The following is an 18,420-nucleotide window of genomic DNA, read 5'->3' on the forward strand; positions in this document are numbered from 1 at the left end:
CCATACAGTGGTACCTTGGTTTATGAACTTAATCCATTCTGGAAGTCCGTTCTTAAACCAAAGCATTCTTAAACCAAGGCGTGCTTTCCCATAGCACTGGGGGACTCAATTTACACTCAACAGGAAGCGGAACATGTTCTGCTTCCAAGGCAAAGTTCACAAACCAAAACACCTGCTCGCGGGTTTACTGCATTCTTCATCCAAGTTGTTCATCAACTAAGCTGTTCTTAAACCAAGGTACTGCTGTATATCAGATAGAGATGCGAGGCAAATCTTGCGGCCCACATCTCGATGGTGGTGCATACACAAAGAGGGTTTAATGCTTCTAAGGACAGGTTAGTTCACCAGTCAGCTTAAAGCAGGCATAGGCCAACTCGGCCCTCCAGATGTTTTGGGACTACAACTCCCATCATTCGTTGCTAACAGGATCGGTGGTCAGGGATGATGGGAGTTGTAGTCCCTAAACATCTGGAGGGCCGAGTTGGCCTGTGCCTGGCTTAAAGGCCTTGATGCTGCCCTTTCGATGAAACCTTTGCCACCGTTCGGCAACGCCTCTCTAAATTCGCTTTTCTCCTCCCTCCCCCTCACCTCTCCTTGTGTGTTGTGTGTGTTGTTTCTCTTTTGTGCCGGCGGCGGCTTGCCGGTTGCACCCGCCCAGGTGGAGAAGCCGAGCCCTCAGCCTTCTAAGCCAAAAAAGACGACCACAAGCCATAAACCCCTGAAAAAGGCCAAAGATAAGCAGATGGTTTCAAGCCGGTCGTCTAAGAAAAAGAGCGCCGAGGGGCCCAGCGCAACAAACGCCGAGGAAAAGGAGAAGAGTAAAGAGATGAACAATAAATTGGCCGAGGCGAAAGAGTAAATTTCACTGCTCTTACTTGCTTTCTCTTTCTCTCTCGCTCTCTTTCTCTCGTTTTCTATCCCCCCTCCTTTTATTTTCTTTATTTTTTCTTTTTTAAAAAATAAAGGCCACAAAATTAATTAGAGGCTTCTAATCTGCCTGTGTTCCAATTGTATTAGAAGCTTTTTATCTTTGATTTCAAAGGCGGATTAGAAAGCCTCCTTTTTGCAGGGGGGGCGTTGTTTGGCTGCCTAGCATAATAGGAGGCAGGGACAGGCACGGCAGATTAGTTTTCAATCTGTGTACATCAGAGATTTGGGGGGGAGATAGAATAAGAGAGCGGCTGGAAGACAGGTCTTCTCGTCCTGCTTTTGCCCCGGAGAAACAGGTTGGCTTGGTTTTGGGGGGCATTAAAAATCCTGCCAAACCTGTTGCACCCAGGGGCAAGAATGAGGCAAAGGGAATGTGTGTGGATTCACACACTGAAAGCAGAAACCCATTTGCACCACTTCCAACTCCCTTAAAAACAAATACTAGTCTCTGCCTGAGTGCCCCTTTCTTATGCCTTAGCCTATAAAGCTCATTGGAAGAAAATAACCTCAATTCATACCACTAAGAGAGGGTGTAAAATAAATATTGGTTCATGTGTAAAAAATAATCTATCTGGTAGCCCTCCCGAACCTCCTTGCAGTGTTTTTTTTTAAGTCAAAGTAATTTACATTTCTGTGGGGGTGAACGGGACTGCCTTGTCACTCCTAAGCAATTTGGAAAGGGGGCAGGATCAGCCCCTTCATTTTTGAGGACAGATGCAAAACCTGTGACCTGGAATTTGAGGGCCCACACTTTCCCACCCACAATGCCTTAGGAGAATGTGGTGCATGCTGTGATGTCACAGCATCCCGTATTTCCTAGCCCCGCCTCGGCCAACCAGGGTGGAGAGCATCTCCTGTTGTGATGTCACTAGGAGAAAGTTCTGCTAAGCATGACAGAAGGAAAGAGGGGGGAGGAACCATGCAATTCCCATTAACCTAGTTTCTTTGGACATCTGCAGCCTGCACCGTGCGAGGTTTCGAAAATTGTAATGGCGACGTTAAACGTCTCCCAGAGGAAATGCTCTTTTTCAGCTTTCAAGTCCATAGCTTGCAGAAGTAGACCAAAAACCAGAAAATAAAAAGGGAACTGTTTAGTTTCTAGAATATAAAAAAAGAACCAGGGATTTCTGTGATCAGTCTGAACGGTATTGCCAGAACCCTGCTGATTTCAGATTATGGCACAGGTTTCAGAGGTCTTCCCTAGCCCTACCTGAGCTCGCATGTTGGGACCGGTTGTCCTCAGCAGAGGTTGGTTTCATACATTGCCAACAGCAGAGAACTCTTCTCATTTCCACCCCATGCTGAAAATAACATGAAATTTCAAGTTCTCCACTTGGCAGCCATGTGTACTGACATCCTGATTTGCCCAACATTTTCGCCTGCGAAAAAGGGCAGATCGAACGTTGTGTGTGTCACATGTGTGCTATGTCAGATATCCACGCAGGTGTGATGTGAGAGACTGTATAAACCTGGAGTCTGCTGAGGACAGCCGGCACCAGCAGATGACCTCATGATGATGTCACACAACTGACGATGGCGTCATGCAAGTGTCAGCTGATCGCTGCTGAACCACCATCACAAATTTGAAGAATACTAGTTAGTATCTCTCCAGGTGAGTTCTGGAAATACAGGGTTAGGTTCATCAAAGGCCCCGGGTGCTTTCTCATGTCAAAGACAAAACAGCTTTTAGTTTGTTTTTCTGGTTCCTCCAATGTACAAGTAAGAACATCACCGCAAGCGACTGGAAAAATAATAATTCACTGCCCAGAGAAGCAGCCGTTGGGTTTAATTGCTCTTTGGCCCTAAATTGCCAATTAGTTTTTAAAAGAACGTTAACAAAACAGGAAGGGTGATTGGGATGGATCAAAAGGGCAAATTTCCAGGTCCACAGTTGCTATGGAAATGTTCAAGAAAAGCTTCCATAACCCCCACCCTACCCCATGAATCTTTCTTAGTATTATTATTTATAGAGCGCAAGATTTGCAGAATGTAAATTTTTGAGGTGGTTGAGAAAGAAGCAGAAATACTGTCTTTGCCGCAGAACCAGGTTAGAGGGAAAACGGATCTCGGGCTGCAGACCTAACCATGTCTGCCCAGAAGTAAGGCCTATTGAATTCAGCCGTGCTTACTCCCGTGTAAGTGGAGGTTTTAGGATTGCAGCCTCAGAGGCTGGGGTGGGGGAGAGGGTGGGGTGACCTGTATGATAACTGGGTAGCAAATGTTTGTGGGCTTGGCCTTGACTACTGAAATGAATGCAAAAACCGTACTGTATTTGTGTGTGATGTGTTCTATTAAGGCTTGCTCCCGAATGCTTTCGGCTATAGAGTATGTGTAACAAAATTCTGTGGTGTATCTCCAAGTGTAGCTATATTAGAACTTGTATGAAGTATAGCCAGGTTTGTGTGTTTGTGGAAGTGTCGTTGGGTGGGGGGTTCGGGTCGGTCAGGGGCAAGTTCTTATACCTCCAGTGCTTTGGAGAAATGCAGGAATATCCATCAGGAAGCGTAGAAATATAATTGCAAATGTGTGATGCATTAAAAAGGAAAAAAAAATCTCAACAAAGATACATGCATCGTGGAGAGCTTCATTGATTGATCCATAATGCTCATTTGCTATTCAGAATGCTTTTTAAAAAGGAAAATGGGGGGGGGGGACATCTGCATGGACATTGCTTGATTATACAAATTTGCAGCTCTGAAAAGATGCTACTTCATTCTGCAATAGCATCTCATCTACATGCTCCATGCGAGCCCTGCAGCACAAAGTTGGACCATGATCCAGGGGTTAGATCTCTGTTTTTCTAAAGGGTTTTTTTTTTTTAACTCCTTCGCTTAACCACCATCACCCTAAGGAATCCGCAACCTTTAAAACTGGCCTGGGTCCATTTTTCTTCTTGAATTTCTGCCAGCTGGGGACAGCAGTCTAATTCACCCTAGTGGGAGCATTGCATCAGCCTTTCCCCAGCTAAATAGGGGGTTTCAAATACCCAGCTCAAGCAGGGAATAAATCCTTTCCCTTTCTCTTCTGCCATACAGTGGTGCCTTGGTTCTCAAACTTAATCCGTTCCGGAAGTCCGTTCCAAAACCAAAGCGTTCCAAAACCAAGGCTCACTTTCCCATCAAAAATAATGCAAAATGGATTAATTTGTGTGCCGGACTTTTAAAAACAATCCCTAAAGCAGCAATTTGACATAGATTTTACTATCTAATGAGACCATTGACCCATAAAATGAAAGTAATCAACAATGTACTGCAGTCACACAATCAATCAGTAGCTGAACTGGGTTCCACAGGGTCACAAAAACAAAACAAAGAAGCTGCAAAAACAAAAATGCAAAATAAATAGCAGAAACAGACCTCAGCGTAGCACTCAAAACGGAAGGGTGGCACTCAAATTGGAGCACGTTCGGCTTCTGAAAAAAGTTCGCAAACCGGAACATCTACTTCCGTCTTTGCAGTGTTTGGGTTCCAAGTTGTTTGAGGACCAAGGCGTTTGAGAACCAAGGCACCACTGTATTTGGAAATTTGGGGTGACAGATATTTATTTGGGTGGACGGGAACAGGGAATGGATTTGCAAAGTGGAGGGAGAAAGCGCTGTATTTGATCTTTGAAGCACTGTCCATTGATACACAGAGCAAAGGGTAGCCGTAGAGAAATGTTATACTACCATTATGCTACCTCCAGCCCTGTGCAGAACTCGGATATGATTCAGCTTGGCTCAGGCAGCCGAACGAGGCAGTAAAACAGGAGCTTCCTTCGCAGGCTGAATAGCATCTTAGGTGTGCGTGCGTGTGCACTTTTCACCAGGACAGTAGTGCAGGAGGAAAAGCGTGGCCCCACTTCTCCCTGCGCAATCCGAATCCTGACCTCCCCTCCTCACTGAGATGGCTGTTTAAAGAACAAAAACCACACACACTTAAATAAGGAAAAATCACATACCTCATGCTAGATGCTAGAGCTGATTTGAGAACTGTCATCTGAACAGCACCAGGTTAGCAAAGGTTGATCTAATTCAGCGTTTCCTGCCGGTTTCGGACTACAATTCCCATCATCCCTTGCTAGCTAGGGGTGATGGGAGTTGTAGTCCGGAAAACAGCTGGAGACCCAAGTTTGGGAAAGACTGATCTGATGCAAGTGTGCAGAACCTTGGACCTCCCAGGTGTCTCCAAACTACAACTCCCATCAGCTTTAGCAAGCATAGCCAATGACCATGGGTGGTGGGAGTTGTAGTTCGACAACATCTGGAGGGACAAAGGTTGGCCAAATCTGAACTAATGCATTTTTCTTTGACCCAAAACCCCATTAAGCATAACTGGGCAGCTTAGATGCTCAGCTGTCCTCTTAGAGGATGCTAAGATGCCCCATGGGGAGACTCCAGTCTAATGAAACAAGGAGGTGTGTTTTGTTTTGTTTTTGTATTTAAAAAAATCCTCGTGGGTCATGGAGGGTGCAAGAGGCCTTTAGTGACTTATCTTTTCTCTGGTTAACACCCAAGTGTCTCTTTTAAGACCGACATATTGCAGCAGCAGCTCCTGAAATCTCCTGTGGTCTTGGATGCAAAACACGATTTAGTTTCATTCCGCCATTCAGGTTTTCCTTCCGAACTGTGTCTCGGCAAACGTCTGTAACTCCCTCATTCTTTGCATTCCTTTGACAAATATTTGCTTGCTGGCTTCCCTTCCTGTTTCCCCCCCTTCCTTTTGAATATTCCTGCGATTTCTCGTCTGCTTGTTTGATCACCTCCTTCCTTGTACTGTTATATCCTCTTTTTTTGCGTGAGATGGTGCTTAAAGTCCTCTTCACGGCTTGTTGACACCCCCACTCACCTTGGCTTTGCAAAAAAAAAAAAACTGAAATAAATTCCACAACCACACGCTTTGCTCATCTGCGGTGTTTCTGTTGGGGGGTATTGTGTGGTCTTTTCACAAGCGCATCCATGCTCATAATTCTGCGAGGCAGACCCAAGTTGTCTTAAGAGATATTTTGTGGTCTCGATTCTGCTGCATTATCACCAAGAGGGGGAAGGAAATTGTCTCCCTAAAGTGTGCTAAGAGTTCACTGTCTCAGTACTGCCTTCAGTTTTGCTGTTAGTATAATCACAGCCAGACCGATATTAATGTATAGCCAATAGATTGTGGTGTGTTTGTTCAAATAGAGGGTCACTTTTTTCTTCTTCTTCCTGGACAACGATAAATAAATGCTGAACACAAACGCCCACTTCCTTGATTTTTTTGTTTTTACCCTCCGAATTGAGTAAGCCAAAGAGGTTTCCTTTTTTGACGGTAAGTTCCACAAGAGACCTTAGTTTCATCCGGGAGAATCGTGAGAACAATGCTCTGCAAAGTTTGGTTCTCTTTCAAGCTTGAGCTGATTGATCGATTAGGAATAATAATAATAATAATAATAATAATAATAATAATAATAATAATAATAATAATTGGAGGGGGGAAAGGTAAGGATGGAGGCAAAAGTTTGCCTCAGTTTGCATTTAAAAATGAGCCTATCGCAATTCACACTTTGCAAAACTGCACAGCCACCTTTTCAATCATGCGCTTCTCTGAATGTTGCAGTACATTTCTCTAGCCAAGTAATGTGCACAAACAGGCAAATATTACTAGGGTAAAGAAGGTGGTGTGAATTAAAACATATGTATTATTGACAATAGCACACAAAAAAGCACTCTGTTAGGAGAAACTGTTTTGCAAAAATGTGAATATTAGGCAAAATTGCATATAAAAATGTGTTTGATGCACTAAAATGCTGGTGAATTTTCATGAAGGCCTATAAAATTGCAAACGTAACGTGGAAATGTGGAGAACTGAATTTTCAGACTGGGGAAATGAGGTACCAAGATGGACATATCCACTCTCCCCTAGCTGCAAGTTAAACGCATTTCTTCTCCATTGTTTTGGCAGCCTTTGGTTCTGGTGTGTTCTTTTGCAGTGAGGAATGAGCAAAATTGTCCTTAGGCCTAACCCTGCATGGCAGGTTTGCTTTATTACAATATTATGCCTCCTACGGATCTCAAAAAGGCGCCCATGCTGAGGTCTAGTGGCACATGAACTTATTGATTCAGCCACAAAATTGACAGTTGCATCTTAAACACACATATTATTGGCCGGAGAAGTATAGCAGGTTATTGGTGCAAATCCCAGCAGCTATGCCGCAAATCGTGGGAAACTATTTTAATTGCATTGATGAACTGGCTGGTGGCTTTTACTGTTCGATATAGGTTTTCAAAGGCATAAAACAATCAAATCCACACATATAAATGAAAAACACAAGCCCTCAGTGTCAGCAAACAGGCTTTAGTGCTTTCTTGAAAGGGTTCATCATTCAGCTACTGCAGTAGGTATCTCTACTGACAGCAGCGAGACTCGAACTCGGAACCTTTTTGTCTAGGAACAAGCAAAGGTGCCTGGGATCACGGCCTTTTGAGTTTGCCTTAGTGCTTATGGATGTTGCGCTTCACAAAACCTCTTCTTCATTTCCTTGAATGGAAGGAAACCGAGATGGCACATAATATTACGTAGGGTAAGGCAGCCTCTCTCATAGGCCATCTTGTAATGAAAGCAGTCGTCACAAGAACAGCTTGTCCAACTAAACCCAACCATTAAAGGTAAAGGGACCCCTGACCATTAGGCCTAGTCGTGGCCAACTCTGGGATTGCGCACTCATCTTGCTTTATTGGCCGAGGGAGCCGGCGTACAGCTTCCGGGTCATGTGGCCAGCATGACTAAACCACTTCTGGCGAACCAGAGCAGCGCACAGAAATGCCGTTTACCTTCCCGCCAGAGCGGTACCTATTTATCTACTTGTACTTTTGACGTGCTTTCGAACTGCTAGGTCGGCAGGAGGAGGGACCGAGCAACGAGAGCTCACCCTGTCGCGGGGATTTGAACCACCGACCTTCTGATCAGCAAGTCCTAGGCTCTGTGGTTTAACTGACAGCGCCACCCGCATCCCTAACCCAACCCTTAGGAAGCAGTTAATGTGAACAGCAGGATAAACTCTTGAATGCATTTTCTGAGAAATCTTTGCTTATGGGAACATTACCTGACGAAGTCCCTGCCACACGCTTTCACCAGAGACAAAGGGAGAAAATGGCGGATGTTTGATTGGGATTCCACCCGACGCGATCGCGTGGGAAGAAATTTATTTGTGTTGCGACATTGCCCCACCACAAAAGCTGCTCTTAAAAACACCCGACAACTGTTTTTTTGATGTTACACATGTGACAAGAAGCTCCCGTTTTGTGTGGAGGCTCAAACAATCCTTTTTCAAATGTGGGTGCATTTTGTGACCATCGGAGGATGGTTTTATTAAACGTTTTGCTCAACGGTGTGGCTGTCAAGGGCATAGCAACGTAATGTGTTGGGTTTCAAAGTCTTGGGCTGAACCCTGGAGTCTTCTTCTTTCAAATTCCATCCGCAAACACATGAAAAGATGCCAAACTCTGATACCTCTACTCAGTGGAACACAGGGGTACGCATATCCCTAAACATTATGTGAATCTTTGTACTTTTGTCCATTTACTGTATTTATTTTCCCCGATTTGAAATATAAAATGGTGATTTTCTTGAGTCAAAATGAGAGTACCCCTAAACATTTTTTAAGAGAAAACAAAGCATTGGCTCAACTCAACATTGAAAATCCTCTAATAATTTCAAATTGGACAATCTATCTTTTTACATTCCAAACTAATGTTTGGACTTCGATTATGTGGCTTTGCACAACTGAAGTATTTTAAGACGTTTCCCCACTCCTCTCCTCCCAAATCCATTTTTATTGACCCAATTCTACTCAGCCTATAAGACAGTATAGTTTTCCAGCACTGTTGCTGGGTAGATCTCCCCTCACGGGCCATTCCCCTTTCTAGAAACATGGGGCAGCGTGTCCTTCTAGGACCGAGGAGGTGCGGATTCAAATCCCCTCTCAACTAGGGAGAGTTTCTTAGGCAAGATGTATACTGCCCTACATCACAGGGTTGTTGTGATGTTGAGGTGGGAAATGGCAAGAACCGTGTGGGCTGCTTGGAGTTCATTGGAGGAAAATTGGGTTGTAAACGAAATGAAACAAGATAAATGCCATTGTGCCAACCTAAAAATGCAGCTAAGACCCAGTTCACACATTGTGTAAGGCCCGTGTACCCTCTGCCTGCATTGAGCATACTTGCACTGTCTGGTGTGCGAAAAGGGGTATCGGTGGGCGCTGCAATGTGTGAGACTTCAGGTTCACATCCTATCTCAGCTTTAACCTTAGGGATGTCTCAGAGGCTTGCCATACATTTCTGGTGTAAAAAATGGCATTGGGGGGGGGGGGGAATGGATTTTGGCGAAGCAGCAAAATGTCAGGAGAAACTTGGATGCGTGGCAACACAATGGCTCAAATCACTATTTTGGGGAGAGGTTTCCTGAGGGAAGCAGAAAGCTCGACAATTTGTTTCCCCCAAAATTTTGGTGGGTTTCCTTAGAAAAAAACTCAACAACTTATTTGCGGGTGTCAGGAATTTTACCTTTTGAAATATGACAACTCGAGCCTCTCAACTTTGTCCTGGAACAAGGCAATAATAATAATAATAATAATAATAATAATAATAATAATAATAATAAAATTATACCTTGCCCTTCCCGGTTCAACAACCGGGTTCAGGGCGGCTAACAATAAATTTAAAACACTTTAAAATAATAATGAAAGCAGCATAAAATATATAAAAGAGTCTGGTGTGAGGTGCTTGAATGAACGGTGAGATACATGGGGACAAGAAGGGGGTATTGGGTTGCTGTTTTTATTTTTATTAGGCATTTTGAGGTTTTATATCTTGATTTTATGAGCCACACTGAGACCCCTGGGTATAGGGCCATATATAAATTAAATCAATCAGTCAGTCAGTCAGTCAATCAATAAATAAAAATAAAGGATGGACCTTGCCATTAGTGGAATTGGGCGCCTCAGGCAACAGATACTGGAGAGCAGAGAGCAATTGCAAGTTGTTGTTGAACAGAGAAGGGCCCTAGGCCACATTGACACCATTACATTTAAAGCACCAGATTAAACTGTCCTAGCTTCCTCCAAAGAATTCTGGGAGCTGTAGTTTGTTAAGGGTGCTGAGAGTGGTTAGGACACCTCCCCATTCCACTTGCAGAACTACAGTTCCCAGAATTCCCTGTGAAACGGGACTGATCATTGAACCACCCTGGGAAGGGAATGGGGTCGCCTTACAACTTAATGAACTACTGCTCCCAGAATTCACTGGGGGGTAACCCTGACGATTGAAAGTGGTAGTTGGTAGAGCATGAGTCTCTGAATCTCAGGGTTGTGGGTTTGAGCCCCACATTGGGCAAAAGACCCCTGCATTGCAGGGGGTTGGATGATATTGTGGGAATTGTTTAGTGATACCCTTCCTAACTTGCTGTCAGAGCTGCCTCTAGGTCCCAGCTCACAGAGGACCAACGCCCGGTTGATGTAATGTACAAAAGTCTTTATTGAAGTTTAGTTTCCATTTCAAACCCCAGAGCGTGCAGCCCTACGTCTTGACTCTAGATCGGCGAAGTCCCCTCTGAGTCACTATCCCTTCCGCACCAGTTTAAGATCCTAGCCCGGCTCCACCTCCTGCGCTGTTCCTTCCTCCTCTGGGTCCTTCTGCCCCCTGGGGTTTCCTCCTTCCTGGACTCTTCTGACGCTGACCCCCCTGAGTCTTGCCCTTCCTTCCGGCGGGCTTTAGGACCTGGCTCCCTATCCGGGCTACCTGCTGTGCCGCTCGCCTGTACATTTGAACTTGGCGCGCGCGCCCAGCCGGTAACTTTCCTCTTGACCGTTTCCCCGCTCTCCGATGGAGGCGTGGTCAATCCTGACTCATCTCCTCTCGCTGGTGGTGATAACACTGGTCCTGATGCCTGGGACTCCTCCCCCCCCCCACTGCGCTCTGGTGGGGAAGCTGGTCCTGATTTCCAACTGCTGCTCAGGGAGTCCCCGCTGGCCCCTTCCTTCTGGGGTTTCCCCCTTGGCACCCCCCTTGCCCTGGCCATCGGCGCTCCTTTCTGTGAATCTTCCGATTTGCTGGAGAGACTCGTGGAATCTCTCTGACCACTGTCACTGCCTACACCCCCCTCGGATTCCTCCTCACTCTCCATTTGCTCCATCTCCTGTGTCTCTGCTCCTGAACCCCTGACACTTGCGTTAGCAAGTTCTGCATCTTAGCAGACTTTAAACATTCACCGTTAAATGCACAGCGGTTTGTTTGTTGCAGGCTCGTCTGAGCCTCCCTATCTAAGATTCCTGGGAAGATCCCTTCTTGGCCCTCTTAATAAGAATAGGCACGACAATCTTACTAAAGTCTATATAAAAGTAACAGATAGGTAGCCGTGTTGGTCTGCCATAGTCAAAACAAAATAAAAAAATTCCTTCCAGTAGCACCTTAAAGACCAACTAAGTTAGTTCTTGGTATGAGCTTTCGTGTGCATGCACACTTCTTCAGTACACAGTATCTGAAGAAGTGTGCATGCACACGAAAGCTCATACCAAGAACTAACTTAGTTGGTCTTTAAGGTGCTACTGGAAGGAATTTTTTTATTTTATATAAAAGTAATTTACTCACATTCATTCAGTTCACAGGTGGATCCCTGAAGGCAGACTTAGGTTACAAAAGTATATGTACATGTGGAACTATTCCATAAGGGAGTTAGTTCCAAGTGACAGTCACTTCTGCTACTATGTAGAGAAACAAAATGGAGAAGAAGAGCAAAAGACGAACGTGTGCTCCCCTACCCTAAGGTTACCAGATTTTTTTTCAATGAATCCGGAGACACTCTTCAACTTCCTACTAAATTGATGGATTTTGTCAGGGGACTGATTTATAAATCCGGGGACTGTCCCCAGGAAACGGGGACGTCTGGTAACCTTACCCTACCCAGATGAGGCCATGCCCACATCTAGTCACATGCAGAGGAAGTTTGTCCCAGCTCAGGAGGAAACTGGAAGTTTTCTCCTGGCTGGTACAAAGCATCCCCTAGCATGTCCATTCTAGGAATGTTGTACAGTAGTACCTCAGGTTACAGACGCTTCAGGTTACAGACGCTTCAGGTTACAGACGCTTCAGGTTACAGACTCCGCTAACCCAGAAATAGTACCTCAGGTGATTAACTTTGCTTCAGGATGAGAACAGAAATCGGGGGGGGGGTGGCAGCAGGAGGCCCCATTAGCTAAAGTGGTACCTCAGGTTAAGAACAGTTTCAGGTTAAGAACGGACCTCCAGAACGAATTAAGTTCTTAACCCGAGGTACCACTGTACTTGACTGCTATGTGTTTCACATCCCACAGATATGACCCTCTTGTTCCCTTACGACTCTAAGACTCTACGACTCATTTAAATGTACAGTGTGAATAATAATAATAATAATAATAATAATAATAATAATAATTTATACCCTGCCCATATGGCTGGGTTTCCCCAGCCACACTGGGTGACTCCCAATAGAATATTAAAAACATGATAAAGCATTACACATTAAAAACTTCCCTAAACAGGGCTGCCTTCAGATGTCTTCTAAAAGTCAAATAGTTGTTTATTTCCTTGACATCTGACAGGAAGGCGTTCCACAGGGTGGGTGGCACCACCGAAAAGGCCCTCTGCCTGGTTCCCTGTAACCTCACTTCTTGCATGGAGGAAACCGCCAGAAGGCCCTCGGAACTGGACCTCAGTGTCCGGGCTGAACAATGGGGATGGTGATGCTCCTTCAGGTATACTGGACCAAGACCGTTTAGGGCTTTCAAGGTCAGCACCAACACTTTGAATTGTGCTCGGAAATGTACTAGGAGCCAATGTAGGTCTTTCAAGACCTACAGCAGTTTCCGCCTGCTGCCCACAGACAGACACGGTCCCATTCCCAGTGTTGAAATAAGATTCAGCTGTCAACCAGCCCAGCTCCTGCACATGAAATGGGCTGGTTTAGCCATTTTGTTCTTTGCCTCGGGCCGCAAAACATCTTCTAGCCTGTCACTGGAGATGAAAGCATCTCAACTGTCCTGGACAAAGCCTGATTTCGACAAACACCATAAAATGTTTGAAGGAAAAGCTCAAATGAAACGAGCAAATGGAATAAATCCTTGCTTCATGAGGGCTCGCTTTTATTTAGAGGAAGGCCGGAAACAATTTTGGTTCTGAGCGCTGAACTAAAAGCAGGGGAAAGAAGTAACCTGAGCTATTGGGGGGAAATCTCCACTTGCACTGTATTTGGAAAAACTGCAAAAGGAGTTTTTTGTCACCACAGCAGTCAGCAAAGATGAGGAAGAGATTTGGTTTGGGTTGCATTTCGATGCATACTTATCTAATCCGTACTTCCTGAAACAGTTAGCAAACTTTAACGCAGGTCGCCGTTGACATCCACACTTCTCTGAATTTTGCAATGCAGTTCAGCAACCAAAAAGTGTGCACACAAAAAATGTTAGGGGGAATTAAGTGGGAAAATGCATATATGAGACAAAATTGCATACAAAAATGCATGTATTGGGATAAAGAGGAATTCACATGCTGCTGAATATTCACAAGGCGTTGTTCCTTTAATTGCGAACTTAAGCAGAATTATTGTGGACTGAGAAAATGAGAAGTGAAGAAACCATAATTAACAAATTCACCCACCTCTAGCAGTCAGCCAGCTGTTGTAGGAAGCTCAGAGACAGGACCTAGTGTTGATCATCCGCTCTCTTTCTTACCTGGTCCCTAAGAATAAGTGGCATTCTCTACATTAAATTCCCATAAAATAAATGCCTCGCACACCCAGATATTCTCTTTGTCTCTCACGCCTACGCAAGCACACACCATAATAAATGTTTCCACTTTCAAGATGCTCTCAAGAACTTAACGCGGTCTCGCCAAGAATTGGCTTCCACAAAATGTCCAACTTGGCTTTGGAAATTGCCACTTAGAGTGCTGTACAGATACTTAAGAAACAAAAGAAAATGCTCCAATCGAAAATAAGAGTTAAGACGACCGATCGCAAGGCTCGTGCAATTTGCTTGGATTGTGACCACTGGCTCTTTCCGCTTAATGGATGCTGCAAATCTGCTTAGCAAATCCACTAAACCCCACCAGCATTGGGGATGTTCAATAATACCATATTATGGGCTTTTGCAAGAAGACGGGTGACTGCAGCTCCTGCTGGTTATTTTCCTTCATCTTTTAAGATGGAGACCATGGCACATTGGGGGGGGGGACGACTAACCCTTCCCTCCCACACAGATTTCCCACCCAATTCACACGGTAAACATCTCTAAAACAGGTCCCGGGAGATTAAGATGCCATAAAGACATGCAAAAGCATGATAACAACTAACACACACACACACACATTATTTGTGACATGCAGATGTGAACCAAGTGGATCATTTTGGGGAAAGCTTTCCAAGCGAGGGAGAATCAAAGTATCTGGCCACCTCTGGTCTTTTCTCTCTCTGCAGTCAAGGCTTCACTGTGACCTATCAGAATTTTCCGTACACTATAGCACATCCTGGCGAATTCATTCTTCATAGATAGCAAAGGGGTTCTTATTTGCTAGCCTCTACCTTTTGGGGGATGCAGGTGGCGCTGTGGGTTAAACCACAGAGCCTAGGACTTGCTGATCAGAAGGTCGGCGGTTCAAATCCCCACGGCGGGGTGAGCTCCTGTTTCTCGGTCCCTGCTCCTGCCAACCTAGCAGTTCGAAAGCACGTCAAAGTGCAAGGAGATAAATAGGTACCGCTCTGGTGGGAAGTTAAACAGTGTTTCCGTGCGCTGCTCTGGTTCGCCAGAAGTGGCTTAGTCATGCTGGCCCATGACCCGGAAGCCGTACGCCGGCTTCCTCGGCCAATAAAGCGAGATGAGCGCCACAACCCCAGAGTCAGACATGACTGGACCTAATGTTCCAGTTACAGATAGGTAGCCGTGTTGGTCTGCCATAGTCAAAACAAAATAAAAAAAATTCCTTCCAGTAGCACCTTAAAGACCAACTAAGTTAGTTCTTGGTATGAGCTTTCGTGTGCATGCACACTTCTTCAGATACACTGAAACAGAAGTCACCAGACCCTTCTATATAGTGAGAAGGTGGGGAGGGGTATTACTCAGAAGGGTGGTGGGAATGGGTGATTGGCAGATAGCTGTGATGAGCCTGTTGACGACTCACCTGTTCACCTTCTCACCCCTTGCTTTTTCCTGTAAGACCTATTGCAGTCGTTAAGAGTCGTCAACAGGCTCATCACAGCTATCTGCCAATCACCCATTCCCACCACCCTTCTGAGTAATACCCCTCCCCACCTTCTCACTATATAGAAGGGTCTGGAAACTTCTGTTTCAGTGTATCTGAAGAAGTGTGCATGCACACGAAAGCTCATACCAAGAACTAACTTAGTTGGTCTTTAAGGTGCTACTGGAAGGAATTTTTTTATTTTGTTTGGACCTAATGGTCAGGGGTCTCTTTACCTTTACCTTTTGCTTTAAAGGGAAGCAAACGGCCTGAGTGTCATTTTGGATAAACTCCAAAATATGTGGTTGAAATTTCAACATGAGGATGTCGAGGTGCAGCTTGCAAAAGCAGATTAGAAATTTTCCCCGCTTAGGGACTGATTATCTCTCATCTACAACAGGGGCCAGGCCTCAGACTAGAATATACGTCATCATCCGTTGGATATTGGGCTGTTTAGGAGCCGTATTATCTGAGTTTAAAAAGAAAATGTCCCAAAGAAAAACAACTCTCTCTCTCTCTCTCTCTTTGGCTCTTCAATTATTGTCCACTTTTTGGCTACAGCCCCATAACAAAATAAACACTATCACAAAGCATTATTCATATCTAAAATGTGAATCTTCTTCCATATTGTAAGCCTTCAAGGTGCGATATCAAAAGCCAGTTTCAACATGACTCCATTACACAAAGCTGTTAACAGGAGCATAGTTCTAATTTTCTCATTAAGTAGACAGTTTGGGGAGTTGTTTTGCTTTCTATGCAAGTAATAATAATTGGCAAATCCATTAAATAGCCAATATTGGATGGGGGAGGTATTGAACTCACAGAGGGCTCAACATGCCATAAAACCAGCCTAGCTTAGTAGCTCCAGTTTAGGCCAACCTTTGAGAGCAGAAACACCCCATGATAGGGTTGCTACATTTCAAGAAGTAAAAATAAATTTTAAAAAAGTTGTTGAGTTTTGGGGGAAAGTTTCAAAAATCCAGACATTTCCCAGTTTCCCAAAATTCATTATTAGAATCCCAGGAAAATCTGGACTTATGGTAACCCTACCCAATGCATTGTTTTTATCCAATGAAGCCATGCTCAGAGTAGACCCATTGGAGTAATGGACTACAGACTGTGATGTTTATTGATTTCGGTAGCTGCTGCTTCTTTTTTTTAAATAATCTTTATTAGTTTTTCAATTAGATACTCCACATACACATATTGTATTACATTTTACATTCATACTTGCTCTTCAGAGATGACTTCCTTCCTTCTTCTGGTTTTTTATATCACATATAATTTTATCGCATTATTTTCTTCCATTTTATCTATTGTTATTCATTTTCCATATTTGTCCATAGTGTATCTATAAACAAATAAGTCCTCATGTTTATACAATTCTTTTTGTCTGTCTGTATTCATTCACCACTACTGTTAGTTATACTCGTTTCCTTATACATTTTGCTTCCTATTATTTTCATTATCCATCACTTTTCTTACATTTTTCCCGTTATGAGGTTTGTTTCCAATTCTACTGGTTTTACTATTTCATCTTATCTTTCCTATATACAACATAAATTTTTCCCATTCTTTTTGAAATGTTTTCTCGACCTGTTGTCGACTTTTCCCCGTTAGTTTGGCTATTTCTGCATATTCCATTACCTACTGCTAGCCCAGGGTTGGACATAGCTGTCAACTTACAGATTTGAAAATAAGGGACCAGCAGCCTCGAAAATAAGGGATCAGCAGCCAAAATAAGGGATCAACAATTACTTTGATAAAATACATATTTTGTTGCGTGCAAATGGCTTTAGATACCTATTAGGTCCATAAATTACCATATAGCATATATTCAACACAAAAAAAACAGCAACAATTTGTTGTTGACAAAGGACAGCTGGACATATAAAGGGCCCCATTACCTTCAGTAGCTTATTTAAGAGACATCATCAATAAGGGACAGCAGCGGGACATGGCACTGGGATAAGGGACTGTCCCACCAAATAAGGGACGCTTGACAGCTATGGGTTTGGAAACAGCAGCAATTACCAACAGTAGGAGAATGGCGACAGATTTCGGTAGCTTTTTAGCCGGCTGCAACCCGATGACACCTTAGTTGGATTGCAAGTTCTGCTGCTTTTATGTGTGACAGAACAGGCTTTCAGTCAGTCTTGTGGCATGTTGACTTCTTTCTCTTTTTTTGCTTTCAGTGCCTCCATTAAAACAACCGGTGCTACAGACAAGGAACCCATTTCCTTAGGACGGGACCAACTGGTCGAGGTTAAGCCCCTGCCTTCCATTCCTGAGTAAGCAGACGGGACAAGCATGTAGCCTGCATGAAACGTATAAAAGACTTATTTGAATAATAGTACAAATAATAATAATTCAAAAATCAATAAAGTGGTGCTAGATCCTCTGTTGTCTCTGGAATCATTTGCAGAATTGTGTCCGGATTCATTCCATCAAGTTGCTTCCCCAGATGAGAATGGCGAGGGTTGGATTTTGACAACATCTGGAGAGCAAAAAGTAATACAGTGGTACCTCGGGTTACATACGCTTCAGGTTACATACGCTTCAGGTTACACACTCCGCTAACCCAGAAATAGTGCTTCAGGTTAAGAACTTTGCTTCAGGATAAGAACAGAAATCGTGCGCTGGCGGCGCAGCAGCAGCAGGAGGCACCATTAGCTAAAGTGGTGCTTCAGGTTAAGAACAGTTTCAGGTTAAGAACGGACCTCCAGAACGAATTAAGTGCTTAACCTGAGGTACCACTGTAGTAATATTAATAGTTGTCAGGGGCTCAGGAGCAGAGGCACAGGAGAGGGAGGAAATGGAGAGCGAGGGGGAGGAATCCGAGGGGAGCGTAGGCGGTGACAGTGATCAGAGGGATTCCATGAGCCTCTCCAGCGAATTGGAAGATTCACAGAAGGGAGCGCCGATGGCCAGGGCAAGGGGGGTGCCAAGGGGGAAACCCCAGAAGGAAGGGGCCAGCGGGGACTCCCAGAGCAGCAGTTGGAAATCAGGACCAGCTTCCCCACCAGAGCGCAGTGGGGGGGAGGAGTCCCAGGCATCGGGACCAGTGTTCTCACCACCAGCGAGAGGAGATGAGTCAGGATTGACCACGCCTCCATCGGAGAGCGGGGAAACGGTCAAGAGGAAAGTTACCGGCTGGGCGCGCGCGCCAAGTTCAAATGTACAGGCGAGCGGCACAGCAGGTAGCCCGGATAGGGAGCCAGGTCCTAAAGCCCGCCGGAAGGAGGGGCAAGACTCAGGGGGGTCAGCGTCAGAAA

General features: G+C 44.6%; 1 protein-coding gene across 1 annotated transcript in view; it reads left to right on the forward strand.

Moving 5' to 3' along the window:
* MAP6 (microtubule associated protein 6) overlaps positions 1-17,546 on the forward strand; it is a 59,905-nt gene extending 42,359 nt beyond the window's left edge. The window contains exons 3-4 of the mRNA XM_083737016.1: positions 659-855; positions 17,341-17,546. Coding sequence (XP_083593142.1) covers positions 659-855; positions 17,341-17,440 — 297 coding nt within the window. The 3' untranslated portion in view covers positions 17,441-17,546. The remainder of the gene's footprint in view (positions 1-658; positions 856-17,340) is intronic.
* Positions 17,547-18,420: the final 874 nt, after the last annotated feature.

This window comes from Podarcis gaigeae (assembly GCF_964106915.1).
Source record: "Podarcis gaigeae genome assembly, chromosome: 4".
Taxonomy (NCBI): Eukaryota; Metazoa; Chordata; class Lepidosauria; order Squamata; family Lacertidae; genus Podarcis; species Podarcis gaigeae.